Source organism: Setaria italica, chromosome VII, assembly GCF_000263155.2.
Source record: "Setaria italica strain Yugu1 chromosome VII, Setaria_italica_v2.0, whole genome shotgun sequence".
NCBI classification, from domain to species: domain Eukaryota; kingdom Viridiplantae; phylum Streptophyta; class Magnoliopsida; order Poales; family Poaceae; genus Setaria; species Setaria italica.
In genome coordinates, this window is record NC_028456.1 from 13,833,869 (window position 1) to 13,857,798 (window position 23,930).

A 23,930-nucleotide genomic window follows, 5' to 3' on the forward strand; every position below is an offset into this window, starting at 1 on the left:
GTAAGGTTGTATGACCAATATTACTAATGCTCATACCTGATCCGCTAGCCGTGTGTACTTGATCCCGTCCATTGTACTTGTCATGAACGGTCATCTTCTCAAGCTCACTGGTGATATGGTCTGTGGCACCACTATCTGCATACTAATTAGTGTCATATCCATACCCAGTTGTTGTGGCTCCTACAACCTTGATGTTCTCCTCTTCATCATTCTCATCATAGTGGTACCAACACCTGGAAGCTTCATGACCTGTCTTCTTGCAGATCTGGTAGACGGGTCTTAAGGTCTGTCCACTTTGCTTGGGGGCGCCTGTGCTAGCATTGCTTGTACGTCCTCCACTCCCACAACCACCTCATCCTTTACCACGATTGTTACCGTGACCACAAGGTGCACCGTGTCCACAACCAGCCGAATTTGCAAACAACTGGAACTGATCGCCGCCATCCTGGTACGCCTCCAGACAAAAGTCATATGCCATCATCTTAGAGTAGAGATCTCCCAAGGAGATTGGATCTGTCCTGCTAAGGATAGCTGATACAAAGGGGTTGTAGCCATAACCAAGACCATTAAGTAAATTTGCCACAACTTCTTCATCGTTGACGATCTTGCTGGCAGCAACGAGCTCATCAGTGATGGCCCGCATCTTGTCGAAGTACGTTGTGGTGGACATGCCACCCTTCTTTAAATTGGTGAGTTGCATGTGTAGATTTATCACGTGTGCACTCGATCGCGCCAAGAACATGTGTTCCAGCGCCTTCCATGTTTCAGCCGAGGAGGTCTCTATCGCCACCTACCCCAGCACATCTTTGGTGATGGAGTTCATCAGGTAGCTGAGTCAAGTTTGGTCTTTGACCATCCACGAGTGGTACTTGGGTTAGGGATCTTCTGCTTCTTGTCGTCTTCAATGGTCTTCGGCGGCTCAGGGTAAGACCCATCCAGGATCTCCATGAGCTAGGCGCCACGGACAGAAACTAGACTTTCCATAGGCGGTAGTTCTCTTTCGTGAGTTTCTCCAAAACACCAGACCCAAGCTGGATTGATGAAGGGAAGGAGGAGGACGCCATGGAAGGAAGGTAGTAGATGTGTTTAGGAAGAATCTGCTCTGATTACCATGTGAGAATTTGATGGAATGTGGACCGCTTATCTCAGCACATCCGCGGCTTCGTGTTATATAGAGGCAAATGCCTACAGGATGTACATGAGAGTTTGTTTGGATTACAACTTGATCTTCAAGTAAACAATCTATTCTATTCTATCTTCAAGGTCAATGCTGCATTGAACAACTATTCCAAGAAAAACAGGGTCAGTGCATTTCCTTTACGTTGTTTTTCTTTCTTTTTTGCTTTTCAATTTCACTCTTATTTGATTAAATGTAAATTCTATCGATTTATTCTTTCTACTGAATTACTATATATGCAGGGACACTTTGAAGTTCATGTTATTTGCGGTGTGAATCCTAATGTAAGCGAAGGTGCACGGTCACATATCAACTTTTGGGCAACACCCAAGGGATCAGATATTGCTGGCACTACTCCTTTACTGTTCTTTGCTGAATGTAGCAATGATGCTGATGAGGAAGAGGAATCAATGTGTTTCTCTGTATATTCTGCTTCAATTGATTCCGGTATGTTTTATCTCTCTCACGAACACATTGCCAGGGGCTCTTGAAAATATGGTGTGTGTGTTTTTTCCTTTGGAAAAGATGCCAATCAGTCTTGTATGATTCCACTGAACCTCAATCTTTCAATTCAACTGGGCATGGGCATTCATGACAAATATTGGCTCGACATGATTTATCTTGCATGCCCTAAGTCATATTCCTTTGATGACATCTCAAATAGATATTTGATAATGGGAACCGATTTTTTCAGTTAAGCTATTATAGATTATAACTGTTCCAGTCCGATGACAACTTTCTGCTGTTATCTAAACAACTTCTAGGTACGATGTATATTCTTCTTTTTCCTTTCAAACTTGCCACTCTAAATCTAAATGAGTCTCAGCTAACTAAAATTTGGATGCAGTAGTAATCTTATTAGTATGGAAACTTGAGTAATATGTTAGAACTATGCAAACCACAAAGTTGCTGGCTGTTTTATGACAAAAGCTGATGTCATTGTGCTTCTAGGTATTTCTTTATTCATTTACATGTAATAGTATTTCATTCATATTTGGCTGATGATCCATTTTACTCGCTCTTGTTTTTGAGGGAAGTGCGATGCTTTGATTGTGAGTACTATGTAATAAAGGTTGTGCATCCGTGTGATGAAGGTGTATCATGGGAGTGGCGAGGAATGGCTCGTGGAGAACACAGCATCAGCAATGAGTTGATTATTAGCGCCTGCCAGTTTCATGTTGAAATGGTGTACATATTGGATGAGGACTGGAACTATTTTGATTCGAAGCTAGATGCCAAGATTGCTGAGAGGAACTCGATGGAAATGACTGTCAGAATCTTCAGAATGCACTGTTTGTGAATCGATGACTCCATATTTTAGTGATAGTGCGCCTTATAGTTCGAGAAATTAAGGTTGATGCATGACATATGCTTTTGTTAGTAATAGGTACGTAGCGCTAGTTTTTTGCTGACAAGTTTGTTGGGCATCAGTAGGCAGCTTGGCGCTCCATACATTATCAGGAAAGCATTGCCTCCACAACTATCTAATCAATTTTAAGCATTTTCTATAGCACAACAATACTTTTGGTGCAAGATATTTGCGTCTGGGAGTTCTTTATGCATTCCTTGCGAGATTAGCAAAAATAAAATCAAAATCTGCGCCACAATTTATCTCAACACAAAAACCAGAGGAAGAGAATGTGCAGGCTTGTTATTCTGAACAATTCGCATAGTCTGAACTGAAATGAAACCATAGCTGGTGATCCCAAACATTGATGAAAAGGTCCACAGATGCCACAACCATATGCAGGAAACTGTACAGATGTTCACGTCGTTGTATGTGGCTTTATCTACAAAACCCAAGTTGGCTACACATAACAAGTAAACAAAAATCATATAAGACCAGTAAACTGTTCACCCTCATTTTGTCTGAAAGAGCGCGCCATTTGCTCCTTTTGGATTCAAAACACTTTAAAGTTTAGACAGCTGTGCGACTTCAAACAAATGGTGCACCTCACCATCTTTGAGTCTCTTCCTACTGATTTTGGTACAGCAAAAATTGTTGCGGGGTCAACATTTTGAATTGAAATTAGAAACGTAAATTTACAATTAATATTCTTAACTGAAAACGGCTACTTCCATAGAACATGAGATTCCAAGTTACAACATTGTATCCAGTCATGATTATGCAATCATCAAAGGGAGAAAAACTACAGACTAAGTATGCTACTCCCTCCATCCCAAATTATAAGTCATTTTAGCTTTTCTAGATCCATAGATTTTGCTATGCACCTAGATATATATTATGTCTAGATGCATAGTAAATGGTACGAACCTAGAAAACCCAAAATGACCTATAATTTGGGATGGACGGAGTACTTAAGAGTGAGAAGAGAAACGCTATGGAAACATGCAATCATTTGCCAAACTCACAAAACAGAGCATAAGGCTAATGTCATTAAGCTGAAAACCCAATCCATACCTGGCCAGTTCAACAAATATCGAGATAGAAATTCTCTTTGAAACTCTTATGCTTCAAATTGCACACTTTCTTAAGAGGAACTCAACATAACCTAGATAGCAGGGAGTTCCAGTCCCTTTACATTGTATATAAGTATTAAGAAACCGATTTGTCAGTACCTCATCAGAGTTGAGATGAGCTACTAGGGGAACAAAGGCAGTGAGCATAATTCAGTTAGTCAAAACTGCTATTGTGCTAGTGCACTGGAATAGCATAGCATTGATGGTATGCTTTTAAAATGCAGAAATGTCACTGAGCCAGTCACTTCAGCATAAGCAAAATTGAGCACTTAGTTTAACAGAGTTAAGATATAAACTAGTAGTAATCTGTTAGCATGTAGTTACCTCACCACTGTATAGAGACTCAGACTAGTTTTCTGAATCAGCAACAAGGTGGTGCCATTCACCGATCAGCAACATCACAATTTTCGCAACAAACTCATCATTTTTTTCCTTGTTAATTGAAAAAAAAACATACATAATTTGAGCCCCCAACACCTGATCTATCACCCTAGCAGCCTCTAGTATTTCCCAATCGCAAGAAAACAGTAGTTACAGAGTACACGAACCACATACGCCTATCCGCATCATCAAGAAAACCTGACGCCGCCGTCGTCAGCCGAAGAAGTCCTGGAGTCCGCGGCCGGCGAAGACGCGGTCGGAGAGCTCGGCGAGGAGCGCGTTGACGGAGAGCAGCGCGACGGTGGAGCCCGCGATGACGCCAAGCACGACGCCGGTGGTGCCCACCACCTTCCTTGGCGCGGGCCACTCGATCTCCGACATCTCCTGCGCCACGCCCGCCCACCACCCGCCCCCGCCCTCGGCGGTCTCCGACTCCTTCCGCGCCCGCAGCACCTCCTTCAGCTCCGCCGCCACCGCCTCCGGGCTCTTCTCCCCGGGCGACGCGCCCTCCGCCTCCGTGCTCTTCTCCGCTCCCCCGTCCGCAGCCTCCGCCGCCCCCGCGGACGGTGCGGGCTCCTGCTCCTGCTCCTGCCCCTTGTTGCTGGTGGTGTCCCTGGAAAAGGCGGCGAGGCGTTGGCGGTGGAGGCGGCCGGGGAGGGAATAAGAGAGGGAGAGGGAGATGGAGGGAGTGCGGAGGGTGGAGAAAGAAGGGCGCGCGGCGGGGTGCGGTGGGCCCGGGGCGAGGAGGCTGGGGAACGTGGTGGTCGGCGTGGCCGCCATGGCTTCCGGTTCTCTGGTTCAGCGGCTGGGCTGGACGGGGATCTTCGCGGCGTCGGCGGATAAGAGAGAAGGGGATGATTCGTAGCGCTAGTCGGGCCGCAGGGCTAGAACAGCCGTCCGATCAAGATCTCACCGTTGGTATTGGTAATGCCCTTGGCTGAGAACAATCCAATGCTACACGCCACTTGAGACAGGCCCCGTCTTGCCCGGCTATAGCTTCATCATCAAAGCAATTTCTACAATTTTACGGATTGTCTTCTTTCGAAGAAAAACTGTACTATAAATTATTACGATTTTAGTGACTTCCGTTAAAATCGTACCAGGAAATGTATTCACATCTTATACAAAAAAAAATCAAACCGCGGGCAGTGTCATTCAGAAACAGTAGACATGAAAATATGAAAGTGATTATTTTCATGTGCACGACGCAACCATTGACAAACAACACCAAGCACCGTTCTACGCATTTAACCTTTTAATCTGACCGCTTAGGTGTTTTCCAATCTTAGATCACAAATAATAGGCCTGTTTGGTAGAGCTCCATCTGATTCTGATTTTCTATAGAAGCTGATTTTCTAAGAGAAGTAATTTTGTGGTTGAAAGTGATTCCCTTTGAATGTCGGATAAACTCTTAAAATTAGGTCACTTCATGTAATCAGGATAAACTACTTTTTTTCAACTCCCAACCTCTTAGTTCATTTCAGAGGATCACTCCACACAATTAGCAGATAATCATTTCTCTCTAAAAAAATATTTGGCAGAACTCCTACCGGATTCAGCAAAGAACCAGCTTTAGGAGCTCAAGCGCAATAAGCAAAAGGAATGCGACCAAAAAGCGCAATAAGCAAAAGGAATGCGACCAAAAATTCTGATCATCACTGAACAATACAAGTATAACGGCAATGCAACCCACGTGCGTTTTACCGGACAGAAGGAATGAAATGTTGGGTCCAGACCCACATGTATTGTTTCACTATCTTTTCAGACTCTTCTGAAGTTCCAGAACTGTAATCACATTTCATGTCACTGGTGCGGAAGCTACAATGCGGAGGGAAGGTTCCATGGAAGTTCAGGATGAGTCTGGGCATATGCTACAACATATCAGGTAAAGGGGGAAAAAAAAGGCTCTATAGCTTTGGTTTCGGCTGCGGAAAAATCTTTCTCATCTCACGAATGCTATATTTGGCTCTGAATAAACGCTGCAATTCCTCTGTAAGGAACATTAGCTGATGTCAAAGAAAAAACATTCTTTCTTTGATCTGTTACAGAAAACCATATAGTCACCCTCATGCAAAGCCGTGTGCATTGGCATTGTCCGGCAGATGTAGAACAGGCGTGATTCCCTCGTCTCCCCCAATTTTGATACTCAGTTGGTGGCGCAGCTGGCAGGAGATTTCTCCAGCACAGACTGGTCGCGTTTCCATTGGAGGTGGTAACCAGATGTCTGCTTTGGGGTCGACGCTGTCTTGAACGGTGGTGACTTCCATGGCTGCAGAGGCCTCCCAGTCTGTTGAACAGATGCCAGAAATCCTGGAGGTGCATCCGCTTTGCGCATTACCTGACAACATCATATCAGCACAAGAACCAGAAACTGGACCAAGATTATACTGGCATAAGCTAATTTATTGCTAAGGATGTAGAGGAGCTAGTGTGGTCCAAAATTAGAGTGGATTCCAGCTTTGTTTTCGTGAATACCTGATGCCTAAAATGCTACATGTCCGATAACTACTTTCAAGAAAGGAAAATGAAGTGGAAACGCCAATATAGACATACAGAAAATCAAAGAAAAGGAAGGTAAGCGATGCAACTGTTCCTTAAGGACTTCAAGAAAATTACAGTTGAGCAAATGGTAAATGCAGGAGTCATACAGTGAGTACTCTGGCAAGAAACGATGTCCCACTAAAAGATACAGCTTTCTCAATACATTCCCTGTCAGCAAAAGTAACATATGCAGCCCTACAAAGAATCCATTCAAAACCGTTAACTGAAGGTGCTAAAAGATCCCAGAGGTAAAATAAGCTCAAAGACTGTACCCTTTAGGGTGGCCAGTAATGGCATCTGTCAAAATGTTAACCTTAAGCACAGTGCCGCACTTCCTGAAATGCATTGACAATGCTTCCTTTGTTGCTGCAAAATGTACCTAAAATAATCATCCAGAGCGGATGTGCAGCTTAGATTTCTTTAATTTGGTTAAGAGTCAAATTTATAATCTACAGAATAATTCAATGTAGGGAAAGCAGGGATCTAATTGACATTAGAGAAAATAATTCAACGGATGCTCTTTACATACATTTGTCACGAAAATAGTTCTGGAGTCAGCATCGTCTTCCAAATTAGCATGGGGCCCTGCAGTAGATCCATACTTTGATTGAACTTTAACCATCCATGATACATCAAGGGTATTAAATATTAATAGGCAAAAACAAAATACTGAGCTAGTACTATAGTTAAGTAAATACATGCATAATAATTTACATACCACAGTATTGAAACATTATTAATTTGAACCGGTTAACTAATCATATATCAACAAATTAGGCAACACGATAGAGCAAGCAACAATGCCTAATTCGTTATGGTGTAAAAGTAGCGTCCACTGCAAAAGACATTATGAATCTTGTATTATCAGTTTTAAGTGGTAAAAGCAAGTATTAGTTCCGTTTAGGAGTGGGGATGTGAATGGACCATCCAATCCTAAAGCACTTTCTGGGATTTGTTAAGGGTACAATAGTCAAGGGTAATATTGTAATCCTCTAGCCTAGTGTTCCCCTCAAGTACTCCCTCTGTTTCAAATTGTAGGTCATTTTGGCATTTATAGATACATAGATTTCGCTATGTATCTAGACATAGGTGCATAGCAAAAGCTATGTATCTAGAGAAGTTAAAACGACCTACAATTTGGGACAGAGGGAGTACTCTATATATAATCCCCATTGGGCCTCAATACAATTATCCATTCAGCCTCTATTATTTGTAACAGAATTGAGGATAGAAATCGGTTGGTCCATCACCAACTCATCTGCCATAGGAACAGAAATACAGTATCATCTCACCAAAATAATGGGATAATATCATGGACCAACTCCTTCCAGGATGAGTTGGTTCCACAAAGTCGACACTCATATTTGAGTAGTTCCAACATGGACACTTTTCCACAAAGACTACTGAACATATTTGATGTATGCAAAGATCAAATTTAGACTACTGTAATATCATTGTACTCTGCTAACAAGTGCACAATGCAAGCAGTTAAGAGTGCAATTCATGTGGAGATGAACTGTATTGAAACTAGCCAGTAGGTATTGCCCATGGCGATCATTGCTTCTGAAGATTGCATGGCAGGCACAGTACACACAGAAAGGGTGCTAAGTGGAGCAGTTCAGACTGTGCCCCTACAATGACTAACAGGTGATAGCATCAGGACTACTTAGCTGACTGGTGCACTAAGGGGAAGGAAAGATTTGATTGAGGGCAATTTGGAGGAGTGAAAGATAAGAGAAACAGAAAGGAAAATAACTGATAGATGGGGTCGGCTCAGCAACGGATAAGCTATGTCCAAAGCCTTATATGGCACATAGAGGAAAAAGCCTTGACGGTAAAAACTTCCCTTCCCTGCATTCACAAAAGATGGAAGACCCCGGCACCCAAGATTTTGAAAAGAGGATGTTTCTGAGGTAGAACAGGGATTCGATCCACAATCACTAGCCAATAAAGAAATTTCTCTTCTGAAGAGACTACAGGTGATTCTGGCTCAATTTAGCAAAATCCAGGGCAGGTCACCTCACTTTGGGGAGAAGTGGGTCTACCAGATGTGCTAGTACCTTTGAGACAAATAAACAGCTTCTCAGAAATAAATGATTGAGAGCCTAGTTCTAGATAAGGGAAAATCAGGTGGAACTAAGATCGTATCATGTTCCCCTTAGATTGGAATACAGTGCATATTGAGTTTCTCCTTTCAGTACCTCTAATTTGGAAATCTTCGTTAGGTTCCTCAAGGACCTCAAGTAAGAAAAGGGTCAAAAGCAAGGCATCATGGACAAACCTAATGATAGGGCTCCTTGCTTTCCATTGTTTATCTGTGCCTGCTTGGAACGAAGCTTGAGGACATCTTGTTCCATTTGCTTGAGCTTTAGCTTCACATCCAAAATTTCCTGCATAATCAGTTAAGATAAAAGAAGTCACAGCTGATCAGAAGTGCCCAAATAGTAAGGAGTTGATCCATAGAAGTGTAGCTTACTTCTTTCACAAGTTTATTCCTGCAACTGTTACCGTCCTCATGTACAGAAGATGGGATCTTTGAATACGCAGGGCTGCTAACTTGCTCACCATGTGATACTTCGGTTTCTGAATTTCTCGGTACAGTTAGCAGAGGCAATTTTTTTGAAGCTGGCGCAAGCCCTTTTGATGGTCTGAATGTATTACATATGGGCTCAGAAACAGCAAGAGGTGAACCCTTCATGTCAGATGTGAACTCGTTCAAACTTTGTGATTGAATGTTTTTAATTGGCAATGACAAACTGGACTTCTGGCTGATAACATCTCTATCTTGAAGATTATTGTGCCCCACATCACCATGAAACACATTTCCTTCACCAAAACTTAGCCTACCAATAAGCCTGCTTCTATTTGCCTTCCCCGCATGCTGATGCCCTTGCATTGTGTTGACATCTGTAAAGCAATTGGTGAATTTTCTGGAACCTGCTTTATCAAATGCATCATGTTGTGCATTTGAGGTGACATGGTATCTTGGTTCATGCTCAGCCACCATTAACTTGGCCACCTTATGTACTCCATTTTGAACAGGTATGTCATGAGTTTGTCCAACTAAACCACGATCTTCTACAACGGGCTTCCCTAGCCTATCCCAGACATTGCGACGTCGTTTCAAGGACACTGGCACTCTCCCATCATCGATTCCGACACTCTCAGGTAACCATCTTGTGGAAGCATTTCTTCCAAGGTGCTCTCCATGGAGTTCATCTGCATTAAGTTTTCAACAATATAGTAAATTAGTTGCAAATAGTAATATTAACCTTTGAGTTGTTTGATATATGGTAAACGGCAAAACATCACATTATTTCCAAATGAATTACTTGGGATACTAAAATAGATGAAATTCAGCTAAACGTAATAGTTTGGGGTTTCAAAATGTAAGCCAGTGCATTGATTACGCCAAGCATGAACGCTGACCGGGAGAAGTCAGATTAAAAAGCACAGGCACCTGGATGTGGAACAACTTGGAGTAGAAAAGACATGCAGGCTAGTGTCTTTGTTTACAATGGCCAAACAAAATTCATAAAGAACACATTCTTGTCTGTAAATGCATTTGCCCAGCCAAATCTACCAGCATTAATTCAACCCATCACATGCATACGACTACACAATAGACATAAAGCCTATAAATCAAACACAAACATAGTCACAAATCAACAGATCCAAAATAAATATAAACACAATAGTCAAGGATTTGAGTTTGTTTAGCATTGTGAACACAACACAGCCTAAAATATCAACTCCATGGTTCCACGTGACAACTGTGTCCATACAGGATGACACCCTGCCATGACAATGTATCCCTTATGGTAGTGTGGTTCGGGCACACCAGTAGTACGGCCAAAAAGGTAGATTTGAAAATAATTTCCGGAAACAGGTTTATATTAATAAACTATTTTTAAAAACAATATTAAAATATATTAACTGCGATGATAGCACAAATGAATATAGAAAATGTGTACCTTGCGTTAATATTTCTGTAGTCCTTTCAGAGAAGCTTCTGCTGCGTGCTACATTTTGACCATTCTGCTTTAATATATAGACAATCAATTTAGATGACTGCATTAATAGTAAACAGAGAAGCAAAGTTAAAACTAAAGGTATAGCATTTCAACCTTGTGATGCTGATTCTCCTGAATGAACTGGTTGCAGCCCAATTTTTCAGGAGAGATTATAACAGTGGAGTTGATACACCGCTGAGGCACATTTCGTCCTATAGTTGAATCAAGCTTATGAAGACCATGGTATGTTTCTGGTACCGTGACCTTGGAGTTTACCTGACCAACAGTGGATAAGTTAGTAAAATTTTCTCATAAAATAAAATGAACAGAGTCTAGCAATGTCCATGTCAATTTAGTATAGACTAAGATAAATAATGCAAATAGTTGCATGAAAATTAATGATCACAATAAAGGATATGAAGACCCTTACAACATGAGCATCACCATGGTGGGCTTTTGCAACAAGATGTTTTTTCTTGTCATTCAAGTTCTCACTCTCATTGTCCATCCCATGTTGAAAATTACAATTATCAGCTGATGCCAAAGCCTGTTTGCTCAGATAACTCCAAAGCCTGCTTAGGCATATAAAAGCATCATGACTTTGTAAGTGTATAAATTGCAAAATACAACTAAATGATTAGCATACAGTTACAATACCATGCAACAAATTTTGCACTGTCATCGCCAAGAAAGGCCTCCAAGTCATCACGTGCTTGATATTGATTTTTTCCATTACAGACTAAAATTACAATGTACTCCTTTATACAAGGAATAAATAAACATAATCAGTCATCATTCGGGACAAAAGATAAGCAAGAAAATGTTTGTACTGGCAACAAGGTATTTGAGCAACCATAACATGAACCATTCAAACAACATGTTATTTAAATACACATACAAAATATGTGACTAAGATGCCCAGTTACCATACAAATAATGTCAAAGAGGACTATGTGGTGACCAAGCTTCGTCAAAAGACACTGGTATTTTAATTTGGCCTCACAAATTGAAGGATGTTCAGAGCTTTACTGCAGTGAGGAATATTCCCCGAAAGTGCTTTCTTTACAAGCAAGTTTCATCAAACACTCCTCTCCTATTTCATTTCACTTTATGAATTTGTCAACTTGCCAATCTAAAAAAGGATAGCAAGATAACTGAAAATGAACTTAATGTATCCAGATATTCAGTTAAGTCCAGTCAACATGGAAATACTGACACCCAATTGTACCCAATGAAAACCACTAATTATCCTACCTACTAATTCTCTATAAGTGCGGATGTTAATGTTACAGCACTAAACACCTTACTGCAGAACTAAACCTAGCTGCATTCTGTAGGATTTGACTTGAATGACTCCACAGAGTCCAACTACATATGTTCATGTTTTTTCATAACTTGTTGGCTCAGACATTGTAGGGCAGTAGCAAATGGCATGCATGTTTAATACTGCAATCCTCAAATCGTCAACAGAAATGTGCAGAAGTACTACAAAATTTATAAGCAACTGTAATCTAGTATGTGAACCAGGTGAAATGGTGATACAGAAATGGCGCCAATTGGCTATGATTCAGATACAACTAACTGAAAATTGCTATCCCATTACTACAAAAAATCCTGCTGATGCCTCAGGCGATGGATCTAAGGTTGAGACAAATACTACGCAGCCCAAAACTCCACTATGCATGAAGAATCAGCTTGTAACTTCTTTAGGACGTACATAGGAAACAAACAGAATGTTTTCAAGTTCTTTATATATGTAGAACTGCTTATCAGATGCATAACATGGATATATCATCTCTATAGAAGAGTACACTAAATCTGAAAGATAGTATCATTTTCACAAATCTTTGAGCTTCCAAGCTGGTCAGGACAATACTTAGCTTCAAGCATCGCACATCGAAAATGCATGTGCCCTTATATTCATAATCCTACACTACCATACTAAAAAGTGGGAACACAGGGCATTGTGCTGTTGTTAGCATATCAGAGTCCTATGTGCTACCTGCAACCATATCTGCTATTTGGTATTAGAGCAAGGTAGGCCACAAAAATGGCCTAGAGAACAAATTCTCAACCCCTTGTTAAAGCACAAGTTGACTCTAAAGTCTTCCCTTCTCACTTTCCATTTCACATTCAGTGGAGACCTTTACCTGACGCATCTACTCCCCAGCTTCAATTTGGAATTGGCTACTTTCACTCGATACAGAAACAGAGCACTGACCAAATCAACAGCACGCTCATCGTCTACCCAAACCCACCCAAATCCACCTATTATGCTAGCAGCGCCCACCGAAACCTATTTCGCGCGATAACCTTCGCCCACCGCATCGCACTGCACATGTCTGGCAGCAGCAGGCCCTACGGCTCGCGCGCGGGACAAGAGAGAGGAGGAGGGATTGTGGTGCTGCGCGTACCTCGAGGGTGTCGTCGGTGTAGCTGCCGAGGAAGCGGGGGAGCACGTCGGCGACGGCAGCGCGGAGGGCGGCGGCGGCCTGCGAGCGCCGATCCATGCGGAACGATCGGTCCTCGGCGGTGAAGAGCCGGCGGCAGCGGCGCAGCAGGAGCTGCTGCTGTTGCTGCTGCTGCTCGGCGTCGAGCTCCGTGGCCTCCCGCCCCATCGCCGGTTGGGGGGGGAGCGTTGGGGCCGCGAGAATCTTCCAGTGGCTACTGCTTCTCCGCCCTGTGTCTGTGGTTTTTTTTTTGAAAAAGACCCCCTGGGCTTTTCACCTGGATTGTTAATTTCTTTATTAGGTTGTATATGGACTGAATTTAGATTATCAAACACAAGAATTAGGAGCCATTTTCATTTTTTTATAAACTCTAAACCTCCTCTTCAAACATTTGCTTTTTATTTCCATCAATCATCCCAGGTTGTACTAAAATTGAATTTAAATTCGGATTGGGCTAGGATTTGGAATATTGGGATGCGCAGATACATATGGCCTACGGATCTAGATGGAACTCCAGCCAGTGATGGAGGTGGGAGAGACAGTGGCGGAGCGAAGGCAGCGTGGGCACGACCGGAGCTAAGCTTTGGGAGACGTCCCACCTGAGGAAGGTTAGCGTTGCGATGGTTCGAGAGCGGTGATAGAGGTAGAAAAATACCGCTGGAGTCGAAAGGGAAGCAGGGCGGAAGGAGCTTGTGAGAGAAGATAGTGGAGGAAGAAAGTGGTGTCGGGAGGGTAAGAAAGGTAGGGGGATCTAAACCATTTATTTGCTATCTAATGGTTGGAAAAAGTGATGACAAAAAATCTTAATTGCAATCTATCGAGATAAAGATAGATCCAAAGATGTTAGCCTTTTATATTTCAAAATCAAAAAGTAAGTGAAGGTAATGATGAAGTACAGAAATGCAATGCTTCTCGGATGCAAAAGATATAGATATCACGTACATAAAATGCAATGTTACTAATACAACAAATGAAAAAAAATTGCTAAGCTACTCCCAAATGATCGTGAACCGTGTATATTTAATGACGTATTACCTCCTAAGAGGTAATAAATTTAATATTTATTATATATTTGTTAAATTTGAGAATAGGGAAATATTTTCTATTGGATCTAACTTCCATGCAATTAGATCTGAAACGTTTCTTGTCCCTCCTCTCACGTGACCATGACCAAACGCCCATTAAAAAAAATTGTGAGAAGAACGTGACGGACATGGATATGCTACATTTCTTTTTTTCTCTTACGTGATTATAGCCAACCCAATCATCAATTTCAAAAAAAATATACAGAGAGAATAATGTGACAAGTTTTCAAAAAAAAATTGAAACGTGATCTATAATTTCCATAATGTATAGTACGTGGTCTAACTTATGAGATCTAATAACTAAATATAATAGTATATGATCTAATAATATAATCTGATTTCCATAATAAATAGGAAAATTCATCCTGATATAGTGTGACAAAACTTACAAAATAAAAATGTAACATGGTATAAATTTCTTGATACGATCAAAGTGACAGGTAAAAACAAATGTGCATAGCATTGTCATTAGTTGCAACCAAAAGGAAATAAATTGCATTCCACATGTACAGGCATGCGTACTGCTCCTCCTAGATGCGAGGAAGAGGTGATAACCGGTTGTTTCTTTCTTTTTTTTCCTTTTTAATTATTATATTTCTCCTAATAATTAGGGATTCAGTTTTTAGTTTAAACTCTTACCTCCTAGGAGAAAATGGGAGTACCTTATCATTGCAAAACAAACATGAGATAAACTATACAATTGCACGTAGAGAGGTGTTAGGTTTTTCTACACAAGTGTTTCCCATGGCTAGAGAGCATTTTGATGAAGAAAACTCCATGTTTGTCGATTTAGTTCAGAGATTTTTGCGTGGGAAAAAATACACATGCTAATCTATAGGTATACCATAAGACACCTCTGTATCTCCTAAATTCTAATCTGATTTTTATCTTCACCAGCTTGACAATACCTTAAAGTAGTTGTGGTACTTCCCCTAGGACATCTGTACTAAGTATGCGAATACAATCTTGTTAAGCATTGCATGAATTCAAATTTTCATATGTCTATATATGTTAGATCATGAAATCTTATATATGCATATACTATCAAAAGAAGCAAACAAATAGTATAGTATGATCGTTGTTTTCTCGGAGCTCCACAATTACTCCCATCTTTTGAAGTAGCACCTCAACCTTCTTCTATAAAAACTCCTAAAAAAAAGTAAAATACATAACCAAAAGTGCCCATATCTTTGAACCCCAAAATCAATTCATCGTAAAAACACACAAATAAATTGCAAATTTCGATTCAAGTTGTTTTCTAGTTACTATAACTTTATAATCGGAATAGTTGTTAGCCATATTCAAATCCAGCTCAAATACAAACTATAAATTATGCAACCAGCTTACATCCTTCCTATCGAGGTAACTTTCTAATGATAACACTAGAAGGAAAATATTTTTTTCTTTTTGACATTCATGGAACTTCGGTCTTTTCCCAAATCAATTTATGAAGTTTTTATTTCAAGAATCAATTTTATAAATTAATCGGTAGTTGATGCATATCAAATAAATGTAGTATGAGTAAGCATGCTCATATTAGGTAAAAAGGGATCATTGTCCATAGTCAAAAGCATGTATTGAACATTTCCTTTAATTTTTCTAAGTTGACAAATGTGGTAAAAAAATCAACCATCAAATACTACTACATAAACGTTGATATTAAACTTCTTAGTTGTCACGGATTGTTTGGAACCATGGAAAATATTTTTTCTATCATAAAAGTTAATTTTCTATCACGTTTTGTAACTCATGCGAGATGATTCATCCAGCACTACTCTATTTAATCACTACTATGGAAGCAACTTTCGGAATCTTATTACAACTCTGATGGCATTGGTGTTTTTAGTCTCTTTTTTGTAATTGTGGTTCTGAAATATTTTGCTTCTTTACTCGTGTTGCATGACAAAATCTTGTTGATTAGAGAAAAAGATTGAAACAAAAACAAATATGGTCAACTAGTGTGACGAAAGCATCAAATGCCTCGCAAAACAACCTCTATCTTGCAAGGTTGGCCCCAGGGCCGTACCGGAGATTTTGAGGCCCTAGAGCAAACCAAGAAATGGGGCCCTATATATACTATAGTAGTGAAATACAAATAATCGAGATATATTTGGATTATAGTAGTGAAATACAAATAATCGAGATATATTTGGATTCCAGTATATAAGTAATGAGTACATGCTTTTTTGCATACAAAGAACTGCAATATGAAATTAGGTACTCATGCATACCAATATCTTTTTAACCTCTAGTTAAAGCCCAATAGTTGGGGTCCCAAATTTTTGGGGATCCGGCTCGATCGCTCCAGTTGCGCTGCCTAATGTACGGGCCTAGTTAGCCCTGTCATGTTCTATCTTCACAGGGCACCACTCTCCTCTTCTTTTCCCTCTTCAGCTATTCTATTTTCTTCCTGGATGGATCCAAGTACTACAAAAGTTAGACTCCAACCATGGAAGTTTGACGAACCACTGACCATTGAGATGGAAGACATGATCTGCACCTCTCATGTCCTTATCTTTCTACCCTTCATCAATGAGTGAGATTATTGACATCCGCGTATCTTTCCGACTTCATGGTCTTTCATTCCCGATACATACGAAGGAGGTTTCGTAGGCATATTCCTCCCTTTTGGTTGTGCTTGTGCATGTTGAGCCTGGCATCGATAGGAATATTATGCATGATACAAGCTGTTGCGTGGCGAACGTGAAAAATGCAGAGGGCGCATGGGGACCAATGCATCCAAGCACATGGTGGCAACTATGAGATTGGGTTGTGGAGGAGCACAGTGGTGGTGGAGGAGGTGCAACACGCGGTGGCCACAATCAACTTGTATTACCATTATCGACAAAGGTGGATGAAGTGCATGATCGTTATCACACCAAACATATGATTTGTGATGTTGCAATCAATCTATCTGTGATGTTGTGATAGTTGATTCTAGATATTTTAGTTGTTGAATTAAGATATTTGCGGCAGCTGTTGTGATGTTTGCAATAGTATTTTTTACGATACTACAACAATTGATCTGAGATGTTGCATTTTATTTGGTTTGTTTGCAACAAGTTGGAGATAAATATTCATATATTACATTTTTTTGATTTTGCAATTGTTGTCTCAAGACGCTGCATCTATGATTTTCTAATGTTGCACTTAACCTTGCTAGATTAAGATTATGAATGTCGGATGAACGGGAGTCTTTTGCCTTAGAATCAGTGGCAAAAAAGTATCTCAGTGCATGTTTTGGTGGATGCAAGCATTATTATTACTCGTTGCATAAGCTCCTTCCCTAAATCACATATGATTTTTTTCTCATGTTGCAATAGAGCGAAGAAACTTTTGATGAGAAATTTTTTATCAGAAATTCGGGCGCGAGTAAGTCAGAAAAAAAATCACCCAAGTGATATGCAGTCACATTATCCTTTCTCTACTCACATGATTTTTTTTTTTTGCGAAACTGTACCCACCTGATTTTGCTCGTGCGGCGAATAGCTAAAAAATATGACTATTTTCCGGGGACAAAAGGCCGAAAGGCCGAGTAATGGCCCGGCTCATCCTTTCCAGGCCCAGCAGCCTTGGGTGACCCTCCACGTCAAACCCACTTGTCTTCCTCCGCTCGGACACTGCCGTACCGTCCCCACGGTTCCGTGTCCGTGGTGCGTGCCTGCGAGCCCACCGCTACGACACCCGAAACCTATCTCTCCACTCCACCGCGCCTCCTCCCCTCCCCGATCTCGCCTCGCCGCGCGGCCGGCGGCGCCCCCAGATCCGCCTGCCCCCTCCCGCCTCCGGCCGCCCCGCCGCCAGATCTGGCCCTGCCCCCGCAAAACCCTACGGCGTCGCACCCGAGGTGGGGGGAGAGCGGAGGCGTAGGTCGCAACAGCAGCAGCAGCAGCCATGGCGGCCGCGGAGGAGAACACCTCGCTGTTCCTGATTTTCATCCTCACCATGATCGCGCTGCCGCTCGTGCCCTACACCATCATGCGCCTCTGCCGCGCCGCCTCAGAGAAGGCCAAGACCATCCACTGCCGCTGCTCGGGGTGCCACCGCTCCGGGAAGTACCGCAAGTCGATCTACAAGAGGGTGCGGATGCCGCTGCTCTTCTCCTGCTTTTTACTTTTTTTTATTACTGTATTGTTCTACTACTAGTGGATTCTGTATGTGGGGATTTGCTGTTCTGACTCTGTTCTGCTTGTCTTATTTTGCAGATATCCAACTTCTCGACGTGCAGTAACCTGACCATCGTTCTGCTCTGGATTGTTATGATCTTCCTGGTTTACTACATCAAACATGTTAGCCGTGAGGTATGTGAATTTGTAGCTGACACAGATTGTTCATATTCTTCTACGTTGGAATGAGCTCATTTGATTCTTCTCAGATAAGAGGTAGATATTGATGTTTTGAGGTAGAACAATTCTTACTGGGGTATGAATATGCTTTACCAAATCGATAGAACTCAAAGAACAAGTGATCAGTTGATGAAGTGTACTGTTAGTGTAGCTAGCTGAACTGGTTTCTTGTCCTAGTTCCAAACTGCTGATTCCACCCCCTTGCTTTTGTGCTGCAAACTTATTTAGGTGTCCCTTGCATGTAAATGGTCTAAATAACCATCAGCTATTTGGGGTCCAATGCCAGACCAGATAGACTGTTGTGTTTCCGGTACATGCTGCTTTTACTACTGCAGGGGGTTTTGCATGGTGATGGTGCTTTGTATTGATATAATATATAACAGTTTAGTGAACTAAAGATATGGTATTTTCAATGTGAGCATTGAAGCCACATTTTCTTCTAAAAGTTCAGCATGCAAAGATTCCAATATCTGGTGTTATATGATTTTTCTTTTGAATCTTTTAGGTCCAAGTTTTTGAGCCTTTCAACATTCTTGGACTGGAAGCTGGGGCATCTGAATCTGAAATCAAGAAATCATACAGGAGACTTTCTATTCAATATCATCCTGATAAAAATCCTGATCCAGGTACTCCTTTGTAACCTGTGATGCTGCTCAGTGAAGAAAATATCTTACCTTGGAAATATTGTCTTATGCTTTTTCTCCACTTGTCCAGAGGCCCATAAGTACTTCGTTGAATATATATCCAAGGCATATCAGGCATTAACTGATCCTGTATCTCGTGAAAATTATGAGAAATATGGTCACCCTGATGGGCGGCAGGTAATATGAATAGCGTAAACTAAATTTTGCCACATTATATTTCAGAAATGTATGGAGCTAACATGGAATGTATCTCATGGTTCAGGGGATGCAAATGGGGATTGCTTTACCCAAGTTCTTACTGAACATTGATGGTGCATCTGGTGGGATAATGCTTCTAGGAATAGTGGGATTTTGTATACTGCTGCCCTTGATGATAGCAGTTATTTATTTGTCAAGGTCGTCAAAGTATACTGGAAATTATGTCATGCATCAAACGCTGTCCACTTACTACTACTTTATGAAGCCATCTCTTGCTCCAAGGTATTAACTTGCAAACACCTCATTTTAACAGTCTCAGTATCAGTAATTTAATATTTATGTTGTCTTATGATATTATATTAAGTGAAAGTGCATCATTTCTGTTTTTTTTTTCCGGTTTTTAATGTCAGACGGGCACAAGATTAGTAGGTCCAGCAGCATAGGATTTTCTTAATGTATGAAAGTGAAGATACGATTTATTATTTATTGGCTTATCACTGTTTTGGACTTGGCTTCTTTTATGGTCCACTAAGAGATTTTTTTTGAAAAAATAATTTACTTTTACTGGGCACATCTATGGTTGCGCAGTTCAAAATTTTTACTTTATGTTATTATTGATAGTTCGATAAAAAAATATTCTGCGCATGCAGAACCACAGTGATTGATGTATCGTTACCCAGTCTTGACAAAGTAAGAGTTTCAGTTTTCAAAAATGTGCAAGGGTAATTATGTAACCTAGCAAGGTTTCCTTGAAATTATTTTTTGTCGCTGTTGACCAAAATCCTTGGGTCTAACATATACATTTTTAACCAGCTTTTGTATATCTAGTGCACCAAGCTTTCTTTTCCCTTCTGCTGTGGGTTCGAGGTCTACTTGCTAGCCTTAAATTTCTTGTCACCTTTTCCCAAACCTGATCAATGGATTGGTGCTATGTCACAGCAAAGTTATGGATGTCTTCATCAAGGCTGCAGAATATATGGAGATGCCGGTTCGGCGCAGTGATGATGAACCCCTGCAGAAATTGTTTGTAGCTGTTAGAAGCGAGTTAAATCTGGACTTAAAGAACATTAAGACAGAACAAGCAAAGTTCTGGAAGCAGCATCCATCACTAGTAAAGGTTGGTCTTATGTTGCTAAATGTTATGATACAAACTAATCTATGCAATTTGAAAAGTCCTACAACCTATCAACCTCTTTATTCTGTTTGGTAGATGGAACTCTTGATTCAGGCGCATCTAACTCGGGAGTCATTTGTCTTGACTCCAGCACTTCTAAAAGATTACAGGCACATGCTTGAACTTGCACCTCGTCTTCTGGAGGAACTGGTTAAGGTACCTGCATGAATGTCTAACTCTTTAAAGTTTTGTCCTTCATGTTGTTTTGAGAGTATTTTTGTAAGTTTTAGTTTTCTACAATTGTTTAAGCAAGTCGGATGCTTTGTAGCTTATCTGTGCCATTTGACATTGACATCATGTAACGTTGTGGCGATTTGACCTGAATAATATGTCCATGAAACATCTGAAGCTACCAGACTTTATGGACTTAATTTTTTATAAGGTATACATATTGGTAAAACTATCAGAAAAGTTAACACTTGAGATTACACATAGAGCTATCAGTTAAGCATAAAATTTGCTGATTAATAAACCTATCTGGTCATATTGAACCTAGGCGGATTTATATTTCAGTTAGCTGTTGCTATGCTGTGCCGTGTTGTATATGTAAATAAACTGGCATTTCTGCACGATGCAATTATTTGGTTAGTCAACAGTCTTCCAAACCTGGACCAGATTTAATCTTGCGCAAGCGGGGAATATTAGAAATGTCATGAACATCGTGACACACTTTCCAAACTGTTGTGTTTAAGTTATCTTTGTTTTTATGACAGTAAGCTCTATGCACTAGTTTCTTATCTTAGTAAACCATATTAGTCCTAGAGTGTGTTACCATATGGACCATGCCTCATGGCTGTGCACATGGCACACACAGTTTCCATTAGTAATTTATGCAGTTACTCAGGCACTAACAAGATCATATGCAGACTGCCAACCAAGAAATCATTAGTCTTGAGATCTGATACGATACATGAAATTTCCAGTTGGTCTGCTTTTCAATAGTTGACAGTTATTTATTCGACGCGTACTTCTTCAAATGTGGTACTTTAAGCTACGAACGAAAGAAATGTTCTGTTGTACTTTTAACTGAAGTCACCTTTCATTGTTGTAGTCCTTTTCCTTTGTTGTTGAAACTAGTGCATTGCTCATTTCTCTATTGTTTCATGCTATATAATTTAAAATTACTTATTGGATTGCAGATTGCAGTTCTACCAAGGAACCCCCATGGTTTTGGATGGCTCAGGCCTGCAACTGGTGTTATTGAACTTTCTCAAAATATCATCCAGGTATTTTTTTTTGTCTTCCACCTGATTTTTCTTCAGGCAACCTATGGTGAACCACTTCATGTTGATGTACTATGTGGAACTGTACAAAATAGATAAAACCTTGTGCAGCTTAAATTAGCTGAATCATTCAGGTGCATCTTTACTTCTTTATATACGTCCCTGATCGATCTGTCCCAGCTGTCATTTTGTAGAATCAACTACTGATTTGTTCATTCTAAGATGTTGTCAATATTAGTATTTGTTGAAAATGTTTTATATTTAGCGGGATTGTAAACCAGTCATATGATATCCTGTGATCCTGATTATTAATGATAATATAGAATTTACCAAAGTGTAACACATGCGGAAGCAGTATCAATATATGAAAATTTGTAGATCGAACATTCACATTTCGAATATTATGTTATGGTGACCTAATTATAATTTTTTCTCATTAATATGGTTTCACTGTCATTACTGTGCTGTTTTTAGTTAATAAACTTTCATCTTTTAAGTTGATCGGTTGACTTTTATGCAACACTGCTCCTAGTGACGTGTTTGGCAGAAAATCTACTTATTCATTGTGACAATAATCTTGGTAGGAAAGAACATTATGAATTGGATTACCATGATGTGACAGCGATATTTGACAAGGGTTCCATGGTGCCCTATATACAGCACTAGTCATGCCTCTGTAGATTCTTGAATCGTCCAGGGAGGTTGTGTTAGATGTTGCCTCAGAAAGTAACAGTCGTTATATTTTTTGGTTTGTGTTACTGCATTTGCTTCCAGTTTATAAGCTCGTTCATCACTATTAATGTCAATCTAAATGTTTGGATGCTACATATTTAGGCTGTGCCACTAAGTGCGCGAAAAGCTACTGGAGGTAACTCGGAAGGAATAGCGCCTTTCTTGCAGCTGCCGCATTTCACAGAGGCAACTGTGAAAAAGATTGCTCGCAAGGTATTTCCTGACTGCCCTTCTCAATCTTTTGACGAAAGGAAACTGAGTATAGGAATATACAAAATTGATGGTCTTTATTTTAAAGCAGTACTTTTAACTCTGGAATTTAACAATGTCATTCTGTGTTTGACTACAGAAAATCCGTGCATTCCAAGAACTGTTTGACATGTCTGTGGAGGATCGTGCTGCATTGCTGACACAAGTTGCTGGGCTTTCTGAAGAACAAGCTCGCGATGTGGAGCTCGTACTGGAGATGATTCCTTCTATTGAAGTCGATATTAAATGTGAGACCGAGGGTGAAGAGGGCATTCAAGAGGGCGATGTCGTGACGATGTATGCATGGGTCTCGCTTCAGCGCCGCAACGGACTAACTGCTGCTCTTCCCCATTGTCCCAACTTCCCGTTCCACAAGGAAGAAAACTTCTGGCTGCTTCTAGCAGACGCTGCATCAAATGATGTGTGGTTGTCCCAGAAGGTCAGCTTCATGGATGAGACCACTGCCATTACTGCAGCATCAAAAGCTATACAAGAAACCCAGGAGGCACTGGGTGCAAGTGCAAAGGAAATAGGGATTGCAGTTCGGGAGGCAGTTGACAGGGTGAAGAAAGGCAGTAGGCTGGTGATGGGCAAGTTCCAAGCTCCAGCAGAGGGCACTCACAACCTGACTTCCTTCTGCTTGTGCGATTCGTGGATAGGCTGCGACACCAAGACCAGCTTCAAGCTGAAGGTCCTGAAGCGCAGTCGTGCGGGTACCAGGGGCCATGTGCCTGAGGAAGGGCCGGTGGCAGCAACGGAGGATGGCATTGAGGAGGAAGAGGAGGAAGAGGAAGAGGAGTATGATGACTATGAGAGCGAGTACAGCGACGACGAGGAGGATGAGAAGAACAAGGGGAAGGGAAAGGGGAAGGTGGTGAACGGAGCGGCCCATCAAGGAGGGGCTGACTCTGATATAGAGTCTGGCAGCGATGAGTGATACTATACAAGTGTTATGGTGAAACAACAATAGACGCTTAACACCATTCTGTTTTGACTGTTGTACCCCGTCCCCGTGAATTTAAACATACCCACCTATTTATAGAGTTGGCGGTAATAGTTACTCAATTTTGCTTATTATCCGCGTAGTCAGATGGATGAAGAATAATCAAGATGAGACTGATGGTTACAAGTGGACCGAATAAAACCAGTTGACCGGCATGTCATTCTCCAAAGTGCAAGTGCATCGCAACTACGTACTACTGTACTACTTCTCCATGCACAGCACTACCCATTGAG

General features: G+C 41.0%; 3 protein-coding genes across 5 annotated transcripts; 1 reads left to right on the forward strand and 2 right to left on the reverse strand.

The window, feature by feature from the left end:
* Positions 1-3,941: 3,941 nt before the first annotated feature.
* On the reverse strand, positions 3,942-4,887 carry LOC101773171 (preprotein translocase subunit SECE1). The gene has a single exon (XM_004975190.4). It carries the CDS (start codon positions 4,817-4,819, stop codon positions 4,253-4,255), a length of 567 nt encoding a protein of 188 aa, XP_004975247.1. The 5' UTR covers positions 4,820-4,887; the 3' UTR covers positions 3,942-4,252.
* Positions 4,888-5,713: 826 nt separating this feature from the next.
* Positions 5,714-13,313, reverse strand: LOC101773580. 3 transcript variants are annotated; one of them, XM_004975192.4, is made up of 11 exons: positions 13,008-13,311; positions 11,251-11,351; positions 11,024-11,165; positions 10,708-10,869; positions 10,555-10,618; positions 9,057-9,799; positions 8,862-8,970; positions 7,110-7,165; positions 6,853-6,959; positions 6,688-6,775; positions 5,714-6,377 (listed from the first exon to the last, which is right to left on the reverse strand). In XM_004975192.4, the coding sequence occupies exons 1-11, from the start codon at positions 13,209-13,211 to the stop codon at positions 6,186-6,188; spliced, it is 1,968 nt and encodes a 655-aa protein (XP_004975249.1). In that variant the 5' UTR covers positions 13,212-13,311; the 3' UTR covers positions 5,714-6,185. The 3 variants fall into 3 exon arrangements, with proteins under 3 accessions (XP_004975249.1, XP_004975248.1, XP_022684114.1); XM_004975191.4 differs by having other exon boundaries at positions 10,555-10,621; XM_022828379.1 differs by having other exon boundaries at positions 6,241-6,377; positions 6,656-6,775; positions 10,555-10,621; positions 13,008-13,313.
* Positions 13,314-17,771: 4,458 nt separating this feature from the next.
* LOC101774248 (dnaJ protein ERDJ2) lies at positions 17,772-23,820 on the forward strand. The gene is made up of 10 exons (XM_004975193.2): positions 17,772-18,208; positions 18,334-18,429; positions 18,980-19,100; positions 19,189-19,295; positions 19,381-19,598; positions 20,256-20,433; positions 20,527-20,646; positions 21,630-21,716; positions 22,548-22,658; positions 22,795-23,820. Exons 1-10 carry the CDS (start codon positions 18,023-18,025, stop codon positions 23,629-23,631), a joined length of 2,061 nt encoding a protein of 686 aa, XP_004975250.1. The 5' UTR covers positions 17,772-18,022; the 3' UTR covers positions 23,632-23,820.
* The last annotated feature ends 110 nt before the right edge of the window (positions 23,821-23,930 follow it).